The sequence below is a fragment of the Protomyctophum bolini genome, assembly GCF_963924005.1.
Source record: "Protomyctophum bolini genome assembly, chromosome: 8".
NCBI classification, from domain to species: Eukaryota; Metazoa; Chordata; class Actinopteri; order Myctophiformes; family Myctophidae; genus Protomyctophum; species Protomyctophum bolini.
In genome coordinates, this window is record NC_137869.1 from 5576241 (window position 1) to 5590741 (window position 14501).

Consider the following 14501-nt stretch of genomic DNA (forward strand, 5'->3'; position numbering starts at 1 on the left):
AGAATGGATATAACATTAATATGCAAAGCAAGCAAGCAAGTAGGCAAGCTACATTCTCTTCTGCAGAAATGGTAAATGGCTGTTCCTTTCCTCAATGATTTGGTTTGTTGATTTGGCATACTTGAGATGTTGATCTGCTATTGGCTGAAGGACCCTCTTTTTCGCCAGTTTCTTTAAGGTTTATATTGAAATGTAATATAAATGTAATCGCAGTAGTGCAGTGCAACATGTTGAGGGCCAACAATATGGACCAAATGTTATTTGATAGGTCAATTATGCACTGCTAGAGTGTGCATAACTAGTTTTGCATAACTGAATTGCCCCTTGACAATGACCAGCATTAACAGCTAAAATACTAATTTAATGGTACCAACAAGCATGTGGCAGTCTAGACGAGAAGCTAGAATACAATTTAAGATAAAACAAAGTTAAGAGACACTAAGGAGTGAACTAGGTCTGCCTACTGACCCAGAAAGACACATTTTAACAAGTTGGAAGCATTCATGAATTGACAGAGTTCAGTTCATGTGAAGCATAGCAGACGTATGAAAGCCCATGATGAACCCAGACAGGTTGTGAACAGTAGTCAAGTGTCTGCATCTCTCGAGCCCTGGAACGAACAGCAATCGAACAGGGAGGGAAGAGAGCAAAGTAGTCTGTCCCCGTGTAAAGCCAGTAACACTGCACTGAACATAGGAGGTACTGGTGTTAGAAAGGGACGACCCTTTTGACAAGGGTTTAATCTTAAACATTGCATTATGAAACCTTCTACAGGGGGGGGTCCTGACCTGAGCCTCCATGTGCAAGCGCAAGTGTTTCTTCTGGGTGTCCACAGCCTGCTCCAAATGCTTCTTGTCGGTTCTTGCCTCGGCCTAGAGGGAATGAGTGCAAAATGTCATCTACATTGCTTGTTACGTTCATATTTTGAGGCATTTTGTTCAAAACTGACCAATCCTGCAAAAACTTTGAAAGGCAATCTTAGCCAGGATGGAATATGGTTAAATGACAGATCCGTGTTGATCACGTGACTACAGAGATGGTGTGTAGTGTACCGATCTGCGTGATGCATGGATAAAATGTTTACGAGTAATATAAACAAATGTGCAAAGCTCTGCCCTCATTGTGGTGCTATAACAGGCCGTTCTGGAAAATGTGGGGCAGAGGTTTGTTGTTGGCCTCCAGGGAATGAGTGTTCAAAGTTTGGCATCGACCGGACCAACCGTGCCGGACGTTAGCTGTACACAGCATGCCTTCAGCCTGGTGGAGACAGACGTCTAACTAGTGCAGTGCCTGTTATAGAGGGGGCGGGGCCGTTTCTCTAATGAAAAGTTCTCAAGATGAGCGAAGAACCAACGGACGGAGACATCGCATTTATTGATAGATTAACCCATTCTGAACGGGAACCCATTTTGGTGTTAGCATCATGTTATGCTTTAGCTATTGAAAAATAGCAGATCTACAAGCTCATAGCGCGCTACGAGCTTGTAGGTCTGCTATTTTTGAAAAATCGAAGAACGACTGACATTTTTAGAATCTGATCTCAGGTCAGAATGGGTTCATCAGACCAGTGTGTGTCCAGTGGAAACCTTGTATGAATCTGATCTCAGGTCAGAATGTGTTAATCAAGAAATGGTGGGGTGGGCGGGGCGCACCAGTTCAGTCTCCAAAGACTTTATGCAGGATTCATATTGACGCCTCTGCTCCTGCAGCTCCTGCTGAGCCACCTCCTTGGCCATCTGGATGCCCTGCATCATCTCCTGTTTGGCCTTCACCTGAGCCTCCTCCATCTCTGCCTCCAGTCTGGAGACACACACACACAAGGAATAAAGCAAAATAAAGACCATGTAATAATGATGTTATAGGCCGCAACCTAAATAGTATTAACTAATGAGCAAACATAGCCGATCTTCAAGCTCACATCATGTCGCGCTGCGATCGGCCATTTCCAGTGCACAACATGCTTTCACAGAAAACACGCTGGAGTCTAAGGAATCCACTGAAATCAGTCGTAGCGACTGAGAACTTTAAAGGAGAATTCCATGCTAGAATGCTTTCTTACCTTTCTTTGTATTTGTTACGTTCCCACCAAAGAGGTCCAGGTGTTTTTTTGTGCAAAAACACCTTATTGGCTATTTTCCCTACCATAAGCCCTCAATGAATTGCATTGAATGGGAATTGAATGGGGCTATGGGGTGTTATGCTAGTTCGCTTATTTCCATCGAAAGAAGTAGTAAAGTGTGCCGCTTGGGATATTATTTACATTATGAAGAGGATATATACAAAGAAATTATCATTTTGAGCGATGGATAAAAGTGAATTAGCACAACACCCCATAGCCCCATTCAATTCCCATTCAATTCATTTAGGGCTTATGGTAGGGGAAACAGCCAATAAGGAGCTTTTGCACAAAATAACACCTGGACCTCTTTGGTGGGGACGTAACAACTACAAAGAAAGGTAAGAAAGCCTTTTAGTATGGAATTCTCCTTTAATCCATGCGCACACAAACAGGCTGGTTTACAGGAATGATCCACTAGGTCTGTCAATTATTTGGGATAATCACGATTACTTTGCATAATAGTCATATAATCATTTCCATGTTAAAAAAAACATTTTCAACTATAAAAATAAGCTTGTAGAGATGCCATTTTTGAAAAATCAATTATTATAATTGTTTAACTCAAATCTTTGCTTCTGGAGGTTCCTGCAATAGAAATATTGAGTTGGTGTGTCTGTAGCCAAATACAAATTTGAGTGTCCTACATTTTTAATGCCTTCTAAGGGTTTAACTTGGGTAAACGTGTACTTTAAACTAAGAGTGAATTCATGGGCATTAATTTAATGTTAATGTTAACAGTAGTCAAGTGTCTGCATCTCTCGAGCCCTGGAACGAACAGCAATCGAACAGGGAGGGAAGAGAGCAAAGTAGTCTGTCCCCGTGTAAAAGCCAGTAACACTGCACTGAACATAGGAGGTACTGGTGTTAGAAAGGGACGACCCTTTTGACAAGGGTTTAATCTTAAACATTGCATTATGAAACCTTCTACAGTTCATCTAGTTTCCCAAAGTTCAGTTCATTAACCCATTCTGAACGGGAACCCATTTTGGTGTCGCCGTCACGTCGTGCTTTAGATATTGAAAAATAGCAGATCTACAAGCTCATAGCGCGCCACCGAGTGGCGCGCTACGAGCTTGTAGGTCTGCTATTTTTTGAAAAATCGAAGAACGACAGACATTTTTAGAATCTGATCTCAGGTCAGAATGGGTTAATCAGACCAGCGTGTGTCCAGTGGAAACCTCGTATGAATCTGATCTCAGGTCAGAATGGGTTAATTTCCCAAAAGACGGTACCGAGTCGACTGTGTACCAGTCAATTAGACAATGCAAAACGCCATCTGGTGCCTTCGTTGTCACCTACAGTATACAATGTTAGAAGCGACTAACGGCAGCAGTCAATCAATCAATGAAAAAGACCATGATATCATTGCTGCCGGGCAGAAACGGATTTCCATATTTAACCCATTCTGAACGGGAACCCATTTTGGTGTTAGCATCATGTTATGCTTTAGCTATTGAAAAATAGCAGATCTACAAGCTCATAGATACGAGCTTGTAGGTCTGCTATTTTTGAAAAATCGAAGAACGACTGACATTTTTAGAATCTGATCTCAGCTCAGAATGGGTTCATCAGACCAGTGTGTGTCCAGTGGAAACCTCGTATGAATCTGATCTCAGGTCAGAATGGGTTAAACATTGTTTTTCTGGTTTCCACCAGACGGGGGACGATTTCCTGCCTTGACCAAAAGATAGAATAGTCCCTGAAAACAATATAAAAGCGATAAATGAATCCTACCACCCTGGGACACGTACTAAGACCTGACATATAAATTAGGCTTTTTAAGTGTTGGCCTGAATGCCCCTTGAGACTCACTGGGCTCTTTGAGAGGACAGCAGTTCGTTTTTGGCAAACTCAAAGTCCTTCTGTCCGTCGCCGGCACCGGTCCAGCACGAGACCCGTTTCCCAGACTGCACCTCTGCCGGGTGGTTGAAGCGGAAGTAATGGTCTCCGCCCAGAATCACCCGGTCACCCTGTCCAAGGAACAGCAAAGAACAAAGGCGACAGAAGTGTAATTAGATTAGTCACTTCGTGAGAAACAAAGGACATAAGCTTATTAAAAGCAAAAAAAATACACATCACGATTCATCACTTTCTCATGCTGTTTTTTTCTTCATAACAATACAACCACGCACAGGATAAAAAACAAAAAGTACTCGACCATTTAGATTAAAATATTTTTCCGTGAACAAAAAGTCATGAAAATGTGGCGCAAATCTTTGAATTTCAGAGTGAACTAAAATATTGGCTTCAGTTCATATGAAACATAGCAGATGTATAAAAGTCCATGAACCCAGACAGGTTGTGAACAGTAGTCAAGTGTCTGCATCTCTCGAGCCCTGGAACGAACAGCAATCGAACAGGGAGGGAAGAGAGCAAAGTAGTCTGTCCCCGTGTAAAGCCAGTAACACTGCACTGAACATAGGAGGTACTGGTGTTAGAAAGGGACGACCCTTTTGACAAGGGTTTAATCTTAAACATTGCATTATGAAACCTGCTACAGTTCATCTAGTTTCCCCAAAGTTCAGTTCATTAATTTCCCAAAAGACGGTACCGAGTCGACTGTGTACCAGTCAATTAGACAATGCAAAACGCCAGCTGGTGCCTTCGTTGTCACTTAACAGTATACAATGTTAGAAGCCACTAACAGCAGCAGTCAATCAATGAAAAAGCCCATGACAGATTACATTGCATTATGAAACTGGGGGGGTCCCTGGAACTACATATTTTGAGATGGGGGGCCCATTCTGGGGGTCCATGACATGAAAAAGGTTGAGCACCACTGACATAGAAACATGGGTTTTTCAGAAAATTTGTAGGCCTTTTTTTTTATCGACGTCAGTCCAAAATGGGTTAAAGCGCAACAAAGAAATGCTGGGCATTGGGGAGAGGAGCACGCCAGCGCGTCTTTCACATAGACATTCTCTGTGGACACTTATCCCCCAAAATGTTTTAAATGTTAATGTTTTACAGTGAACCGTTCTGTGGTGCAAGGATAAACCCATGTCAGTCAGCACAGTCAAACAAGACAGACTGATGGATAGATTGGATATATTTACATGGTGAAGCACTATGGAGTCAGATATGATTGGATATATTTACATGGTGAAGCACTATGGAGTCAGATATGATTGGATATATTTACATGGTGAAGCACTATGGAGTCAGATATGATAGATATATTTACATGGTGGAGAACTATGGAGTCAGATATGATAGATATATTTACATGGTGGAGCACTATGGAGTCAGATATGATAGATATATTTACATGGTGAAGCACTATGGAGTCAGATATGATGGATATATTTACATGGTGAAGCACTATGGAGTCAGATATGATAGATATATTTACATGGTGAAGCACTATGGAGTCAGATATGATTGGATATATTTACATGGTGAAGCACTATGGAGTCAGATATGATAGATATATTTACATGGTGAAGCACTATGGAGTCAGATATGATTGGATATATTTACATGGTGAAGCACTATGGAGTCAGATATGATAGATATATTTACATGGTGAAGCACTATGGAGTCAGATATGATAGATATATTTACATGGTGAAGCACTATGGAGTCAGATATGATAGATATATTTACATGGTGAAGCACTATGGAGTCAGATATGATTGGATATATTTACATGGTGAAGCACTATGGAGTCAGATATGATGGATATATTTACATGGTGAAGCACTATGGAGTCAGATATGATAGATATATTTACATGGTGAAGCACTATGGAGTCAGATATGATAGATATATTTACATGGTGGAGCACTATGAGTCAGATATGATTGGATATATTTACATGGTGAAGCACTATGGAGTCAGATATGATAGATATATTTACATGGTGAAGCACTATGGAGTCAGATATGATAGATATATTTACATGGTGAAGCACTATGGAGTCAGATATGATAGATATATTTACATGGTGAAGCACTATGGAGTCAGATATGATGGATATATTTACATGGTGAAGCACTATGGAGTCAGATATGATAGATATATTTACATGGTGAAGCACTATGGAGTCAGATATGATAGATATATTTACATGGTGGAGCACTATGGAGTCAGATATGATTGGATATATTTACATGGTGAAGCACTATGGAGTCAGATATGATTGGATATATTTACATGGTGAAGCACTATGGAGTCAGATATGATGGATATATTTACATGGTGAAGCACTATGGAGTCAGATATGATAGATATATTTACATGGTGGAGCACTATGAGTCAGATATGATTGGATATATTTACATGGTGAAGCACTATGGAGTCAGATATGATTGGATATATTTACATGGTGAAGCACTATGGAGTCAGATATGATGGCTCCATTGATGTAGGTCTTGGCGTTCTCCATGGGAGTGATGCTGACCGTTCCTTTAACGTTAGATATGACACTGAAACAGAAACAAGACAGGAAAATGACTCATTATGGTTGTCCTTATATTTTATATTTTTTAACAATCTCTGGCAACCCATCTAGAATAATCTCAATAGAGCGCCGAAGTCCTGACGTCACGACTCACGATAACAACAAATCATCTAATTAATTAGAGGCTTTGTAAATTAATTAAGGTAGCTTTTATTTAAACACTTGGTTGGTCATGCAACATGTGTTGGAGGTAGCCTAGTGTTGGGTAGGATATTTGAAGCAGTTAGTTATTTGAAGCACACCTCCAGATAACCATTCACAATAAGCATTAACATTTCAGTGAAGTTATGAATGTATGAAACGTATCAATTGATTAATTGAACAAAAGGATAAGACGATAGACTCAATGTTCAGTCATTGCTTTATACATCCACATATCCACATACTTTATACATCCACATATGATAACAGCATCCTAAGGTTAGCAAGGAATATCACCTCTAATACTAAGCATGTACCTTCAGGAAGGAGATATGGTGTACCAGCATACAATAAGGTCAGACTAAAGAGGTCCTTTGTCTACCAGTCGACCTTGAGGCTTAATCAGGAGATGTAGTAGCCACAGGATAGTCTAAGCGGTGGATATTGCTCATGTCTTTATGTATGTAATTTGTCTTGTTCTTTGTGTTCTGCATACTTGGCTGCTGTGTCGCAAGACAAATTTCAGTGTGAACTGACAAAAAAGTACTATATCATATATATACATCAGTCATTGCTCCGCCTTACCAGTGTTGGTCAGCAATGAGGGCTCCCGACAGCTGGATGTCGTGGACTGAATGGAACCTGCATTTGCCCACCCTGGTCTGTCCCTCTCGGACCATGTAGAGCAGCATCTCAGACAGCTGGGGGTCCTCGTTCAGGTTCACCAGGTTAGGAAGACGGTTGTCCACCTGGAAGGTGACGGCTGTCCTCTGGGGGGGACGGGAGGGACAGACACATTCATAAACGAGACAAGAGATCTACACATTGATAATGCATTAGTCTCTCCATAATTCAGTGCATGACATTATGCGTCATATTGCGACACCGTTGAGTTTCTACTGTCTGGACCTACAGCTAAATTGAACAAGTGGTGTGTAATTGGTTTTGTTTTTCCTCCCCTCAACGCCGTTGTTTTTTTGTTTTTTTTTTCTATTTTTTATCCCACGATTTTGTAACCCATTTTTCACCCCTGTGTCAATCATCTACTGTGATCCTGGGCTCTACACACCCTCCACCAACCTGGGGAGAGCAACGGACTTGAACTCATGCTCCCTTCATGCCTGAGTGTCCAAGTTGCTCCTTTACACCTGACAGGGGGGAGTTTCCCTGGTTGGACGTAGCGCATGGAAGGAACACGTTATTCCAACCAGTTCCTTTCCCCTCCATCAGGCGCCCCGGCTGGCCAAGGGGAGGCAGTTTAGAGACCAGGATTACTGCATGTTTTTGTGAGGGTATCTACCCTAGGGGACACGGGGAGAACATGCAAACTCCTTTCGCCAACCCCGCCTTCGGGTATGGGCACTGATGGCGCGGAGGAGGAAACACGCCGCCAGCACCCAAAAAGCTATGTTTCTGTGTCAGTTCTTCGATTTTTTTCAAAAATAGCATAACTTGATGTTCCCGCCCAAAATGGGTTAAATCCCCATACCTGCAGCTCCTCCGCCTCCTCCCGCTTGCGAACCTCCGCCTGTTCAAGCTTCTCTCGCCACGCCCTGGAAAAAAAGACATAAAAAGTATTTTACTAAATATACATTTATGAGCCGTTGGTTCTACCCGTTAAATCTAATCCTAAAACTACTGACCGGCTGGCCTCGGCCATCTGTCTCTCCTGGCTGAGCAGTCTGCTCCTCAGGGCGGTGATCTCCTGTTGGTAGCCTCTGACCCTCTCCGGCTCCACACCCTGGGAGCTCATCTGGGCCGACCGCAGCTTCTCCACCTCCGCCTTCAGGTCTGGACACATGATACACGTACATAGTTATTATTACAGTATACACACACACATAGCACATGGCTCTATATTCGTCACTGCCCGTTCCCCTCATCCCTACATTTTTTTTTTTCACTTAATTTTTATTGAAGGAAGAACAGACACAAACAAAAACTCAACTAACAAGACAATACGGGAAAGAAAAAGAAAAGATAAAGGACAAAAAGTAAAAGAAAAAAGGCTGCATTTTTCATATTACAACAAACATTCAATGAAATCCTATTGCAATATCGCTAGGCTGAGAGAAGAGATTCCACTTTTCCCATTTTTTATAGAATTTATCCTCTTGTAGTCTCAGTATGAATGTTAGTTTTTCCATAGAATACAGTTCCTCAATAATGTCCATCCATTGATCTTTCGTTGGTGGGTCCTGTTGGTACCAGCGTCGTGTGATTGCTTTTTTACTTTATGCTAAGAGGATCTTGATTAAATATTTATCATGTGTTAGAAACTCTTCAGGGATATTTCCCAACAGTAGAAAAGAAAACATCCCTACATTTTTTTTTAACATTTTAAATTTTTCAACTAGCTGATCTTCATAGACACGTTGTGAACTATTTAAAAAAAAAAGAAGGGATAAGGCAGTGAAGAAAATGGGGCCCATAGTAGGTATACATACAGTATGTGCACATTACACAATGATACAGTACTGCAATGCAAATGCAACAAACTCTACTAGGGTAAAAAAAAGACAGATCTTTTTTTTTTTACCACAATTCCATTCAAGGCATTTCTTGTAATATTAAACAGTGTATAGAACTTGCCATTAGCAACGTCACAGCTGGTGTGAAGTAGTGCTCAGCCTCAGTGACGGTGGGCACGTCATTAAAGCGATCATTGGTTTGACAGTTTATTTCGAAGTAAATGATAAGAGTTTGAGTAAGTGGCTCCATGTTCTGTTGTTGCAGATTACAGATTACTAATGCATGCCAAGATGTTTCAAGTTATTTGACCAACAATGCCCTAAAACTATGTTATTGTATCTTATACAGTACTTGGGGGCATCTCTACCAGACGGGATTCACAGGAGGAAACTTTAGTTAAATCCACAACAAGAGCTCCCCCTAGCGCCAAGAACGGCCAACAGGGCAATTTATTTCATGAAAAATAATACTTGCATGACAGTTAGCTGTCCGTGTACGTGTACAGCTGACAGTGCATAAATATAGCCCAGAGGCAAGGTTAGGGCCAAGCCTTAATTGAACTAGGTGGTGAAGGATGGATGGGTGGACAGGAGGATGGTTGTCAGAGAGAGACACACACACACACACACACACCGGTTGCATTACTATACTTGTGAGCAATTTTATGAATACCTTTTTTGGCATCGTTAACCCATTCTGACCTGAGATCAGATTCATACGAGGTTTCCACTGGACACACGCTGGTCTGATGAACCCATCGTCGTTCTTCGATTTTTCAAAAATAGCAGACCTGCAAGCTCATAGCGCGCCACTCGGTGGCGCGCTATGAGCTTGTAGATCTGCTATTTTTCAATAGCTAAAGCATAACATGGTGCTAACACCAAAATGGGTTCCCGTTCAGAATGGGCTAACCACAAGGTGCAAGTCTAAAGTCAAAGTCAAAATACAAACTCACAACATGCCACACTGTGACGTGGTGAGCTTGTAGATCTGACATTATTTGGTGTGCGACACCACCGGACAACTACCACGTATAAAATAGGAAAAGATTTGTGTTGGTTAGGTTAGGTATTGGGAAAAGATTTGTTTCCCCAATTGTAATCCTAAGGAGCTTTTTGCAACCATAAAACCACAGTTACTCTTGTGAGGACCAGGAAAATGGTCCTCACAAATGGTCCATTTCTCAAATTCTACTGTACTTTGAGACATTCAGTCCATACAAGGAGAGAGTAATACAAACAGTGACAACGCAGTGAGTGCACAAAGGAATGAATTTCCACAAGCAAACAAATTAACAACCGATGCAGACAGAGGGACTGCATGTCAAACAACAATAGGATGCAGTCCACTGAGGGAGAGTCGGGTCACGGTGTTAATTAAATGATTCAATGCCATTAAAAATATATATTTCTTTTCTGAATTCTCCAAAAATGGGTGGCAAAACAACTCAAGATTTAACGGTCTCTAAACTGCCTCCCCCTGGCCAGCCGGGGCGCCTGATGGAGGGGAAAGGAACTGGTTGGAATAACGTGTTCCTTTCACGCGCTACGTCCAACCAGGGAAACTCCCCCCTGTCAGGTGTAAAGGAGCAACTTGGACACTCAGGCATGAAGGAAGCATGAGTTCAAGTCCGTTGCTCTCCCCAGGTTGGCGGAGGGTGTGTAGAGCCCAGGATCACATTAGATGATTGGCACAGGGGTGAAAAATGGGTTACAAAATCATGGGATAAAAAATATATTAAAGAAAAAAAAGATTTAACGGTGTGATAAGATTAATTTCCAAAGCAGTAGGCATAGGTTTGTCAGTGTTCAGTTAGGACTTCACCGCTGTTCTAGACTCTACATTGAATTTAGATGTTTTGGTGGGAAGCTTTGACCGTCTGGCTCTGAAAGGCTAGAGGTTCAGCGTCTTGCTCAGGGACACCTTGTACTGGTGAGCTTCCCAGATGGCCGCACCATCTACGGTCTGCTGCCATGAAATATAAATAGCCCTGCTGAAGTTGTACTTCATCCAAGATCCTGCCAGAGCAGTATGTGACCCGTTTTTAGGACAATAGAATTGGGACCCTGACGAAGGCTGATTGGCGAAACACGTCGATGGTCCTCCCTTTTTGTGTAATGAATGATCTTTGCCATGCCTTAAACTTACAATAAAGGTTGTTTTTCACCTCACTGGAACAGAGTGCCTTGGATACTCTTCTATATTTTCAATAGAATCAAAGTATTTGATTCTATAAAATGACAATGGACATTATATTTTAAACACTCCTTTACTGGGAATAAATATTGAAAGTAGCCAATATTTGTCCAGACTTTGCATGCAATTTCATGCCTACACGAGTCCACAACTCAGGAGAATAATCTGGGCACACCGCGTTTGAGAGCCATGCGGAAAGCCGTGCCTGCTCTACCCACAGCTCCACCACAGACGGCGGGGGACGAGAATGATGCAATGCTGGTTCACTTTCCCCAGGCTAGTAACGTAATAGAAAATAAAAACTACTAACGTCTACAGAGCTTTTCATTCGGCGTATTGTACAACTGTTAATGGTGTTAATTTAGAACGCCAATGACTCAACGTCTTTCTGTCTGATATATTGTATGAATCATGTCAACTATAGAGCCGAATCAATTTGTCTGCACTTATTTTTACAACTTATAAGCAACTCAACTGCTTTTGATTTGGCTCTAAATTTATCGCGTGACTGTTGAGAGCCCAGCGTTTAACAAATAACAATGATATTGTGGTGGCTAGCTGGTGGTGAAGTTTAAATAATAGTGCCACCTCATAATTGTAAAGTGCATTTTAAATAATTTACCGGTAATTCATGAATTTGTGTTTATTATGTACTTTATTAGGTTAGTTATAATATAAGCATAATCTATGTCAGAAAAAAGGGAAATAAATAATATTAGGATCCGTTAAGGGAACCGTTAACTTAAACCCCAGGGGGATCCAGGGGGGAGAATCAAAAACATCGGAGTTGGAACCGGAGACCAATTGGCTCTCCATTTACCCGCCGAGAGCTGTTCATGAGGTGAACAGCCGCTGCCCCCGCCAGCGGGGGCAATGGGGCTCAAGAGGTGTAAGAGGGATCCGGTAAGGATCCGGAACCGAATCCCAACCCTAACGAATCCCAACCCTACTTCTAGTGTCTTTGTATTTGCGAACGCAGTGAGCACTTACTATGAGACCTAGCAGATCATGTCTGTCTGTCCGTGTGTCCGTGTGTCCCCCCCCCCGCCCATATATGGAGCCGAGTGATTTGTTTGTGATTGATGCAACACACTCCATATTTGGACGTATAGCTGCTTTGGGGACTCCTTATATGGTTATGGCTAAGTTAAAAACGTAACTTAAAAATAACTTAACTTAATTAAAAATAAATCTTTAAAAAAACCAAATATGTATGAGCTGCGTTCGCTTCCCGCGTTTGCGCGTCTTACTGGTGTAATTGTATAGCAGATGAGAAAGTCCACATATAGTACCAGCTCCGACAGTGTGCTAAAACAGATTCTGGAAACCGGTCCAAATGTGGTTTCCGGTTCCCAAATCCTAACCGAAGAGTGAGAGAGAGTGTGTGCACGCGCTTGCGCACTGTGGTGCGTCTCTGACCTCGGATCAGCCTGGCGTTCGTGTCCTCGTTGACCTTGGCGAGGTTGATGATCATGCGGGCCTGCTGGGCGTAACGGAGCGTGCTGATGGTCTCCTCCGTGTTGCTGGCGGCCGGGCTCAGCGTGGCGATCATGGTGGTCTTAGAGTTGCCACCGAGACTCTCCTTAAGCAGCCTGCAACCAGGGACAAACGAACAGCTCAAAGACTCTCCTTAAGCAGCCTGCAACCAGGGACAAACGAACAGCTCAAAGACTCTCCTTAAGCAGCCTGCAACCAGGGACAAACGAACAGCTCAAAGACTCTCCTTAAGCAGCCTGCAACCAGGGACAAACCAACAGCTCAAAGACTCTCCTTAAGCAGCCTGCAACCAGGGACAAACGAACAGCTCAAAGACTCTCCTTAAGCAGCCTGCAACCAGGGACAAACGAACAGATCAAAGACTCTCCTTAAGCAGCCTGCAACCAGGGACAAACCAACAGCTCAAAGACTCTCCTTAAGCAGCCTGCAACCAGGGACAAACCAACAGCTCAAAGACTCTCCTTAAGCAGCCTGCAACCAGGGACAAACGAACAGCTCAAAGACTCTAAAAAAAAAAATCGTAAAAACAGCTCAAAGGGGGTGCACACTGCACACGCAGATCCGACACCAAAGATCCAACATGCGGGAACAGCGGTCGGACATGCAGTCGAACATGAGCTGCTCCCGTGTCTGTGGTTTCGGTTAGGGTTTGAGGAAGTTGTCGGTCTAATGACACTCGGACCAATAGTATGTCGGAACTAAAGCCTATACTCGCCCAAAGACTCTCCTTAAGCAGCCTGCAACCAGGGACAAACGAACAGCTCAAAGACTCTCAAAATAAATCGTAAAAACAGCTCAAAGGGGGTGCACACGCATATCCGACACCAAAGATCCAACATGCGGGAACAGCGGTCGGACATGCAGTCGAACATCCCGTGTTTGTGGTTTCGGTTAGGGTTTGAGGAAGTTGTGACACTCGGACCAATAGTATGTCGGAACTAAAGCCTGTACTCGCCCCAAAGACTCTCCTTAAGCACCAGCCAGTAGCCCTGGTCAGACTATGGCCTTTTTTTAGATTCATCGGATTCAACAAATGACTGCACTCAAGTTCGTGCCAACAATTAGCTCGACTATTTTTCCCCAACACAATTCCACCAATACCATACATATGGGGAGAGGTGTAACTATAGTCAGGTATTTAACAACACGCATTAAAATCTACAGGGCTGGGAGTGTCAAGTTGTTTTGCATAATAGTGTAATAATGAATGAACACAATTTCTCACCAAGTGAGGACAGAGTCTCGGTACGGGATGAAGCATTTCCTCTTCGTCAGTGCCTGTTCCGACAGCGCGTAGATCACCTTCCCCAGGGTCATCAGGGACTTGTTGATGCTGGAACCCTCCTGCACCAACATAGCACATTTAGTAATTTATCGAAAATATAAATATATGAGCATTTAGAACCTCTAAAATGCTTAATGTAGTCTAAACAAATAATTGAGAAGAAGGTTATGTTTTTTTTTTTTATTATTATTATTTAATACAAACAAAAACAAATTATTATTTTATAACCAACTGATTCAATTACTCTGATTAACTACCCGTGTTACACTTCATTGTATAATGGTGGCATGTGAATCGCAATATCCACAGCATACTAAAATGTATAATAT

The 14501-nt window shown here is 42.3% G+C and overlaps 1 protein-coding gene across 1 annotated transcript in view; it reads right to left on the reverse strand.

Moving 5' to 3' along the window:
* kif14 (kinesin family member 14) overlaps nucleotides 1-14501 on the reverse strand; it is a 45882-nt gene that overhangs the window by 22743 nt on the left and 8638 nt on the right. Inside the window, exons 11-19 of the mRNA XM_080771350.1 lie at nucleotides 14113-14231; nucleotides 12810-12982; nucleotides 8366-8513; nucleotides 8212-8275; nucleotides 7308-7492; nucleotides 6444-6546; nucleotides 3932-4089; nucleotides 1653-1800; nucleotides 789-872 (exon numbers count right to left, since the gene is read on the reverse strand). Of these exons, the coding sequence (XP_080627476.1) occupies nucleotides 789-872; nucleotides 1653-1800; nucleotides 3932-4089; nucleotides 6444-6546; nucleotides 7308-7492; nucleotides 8212-8275; nucleotides 8366-8513; nucleotides 12810-12982; nucleotides 14113-14231 (1182 nt within the window). The remainder of the gene's footprint in view (nucleotides 1-788; nucleotides 873-1652; nucleotides 1801-3931; nucleotides 4090-6443; nucleotides 6547-7307; nucleotides 7493-8211; nucleotides 8276-8365; nucleotides 8514-12809; nucleotides 12983-14112; nucleotides 14232-14501) is intronic.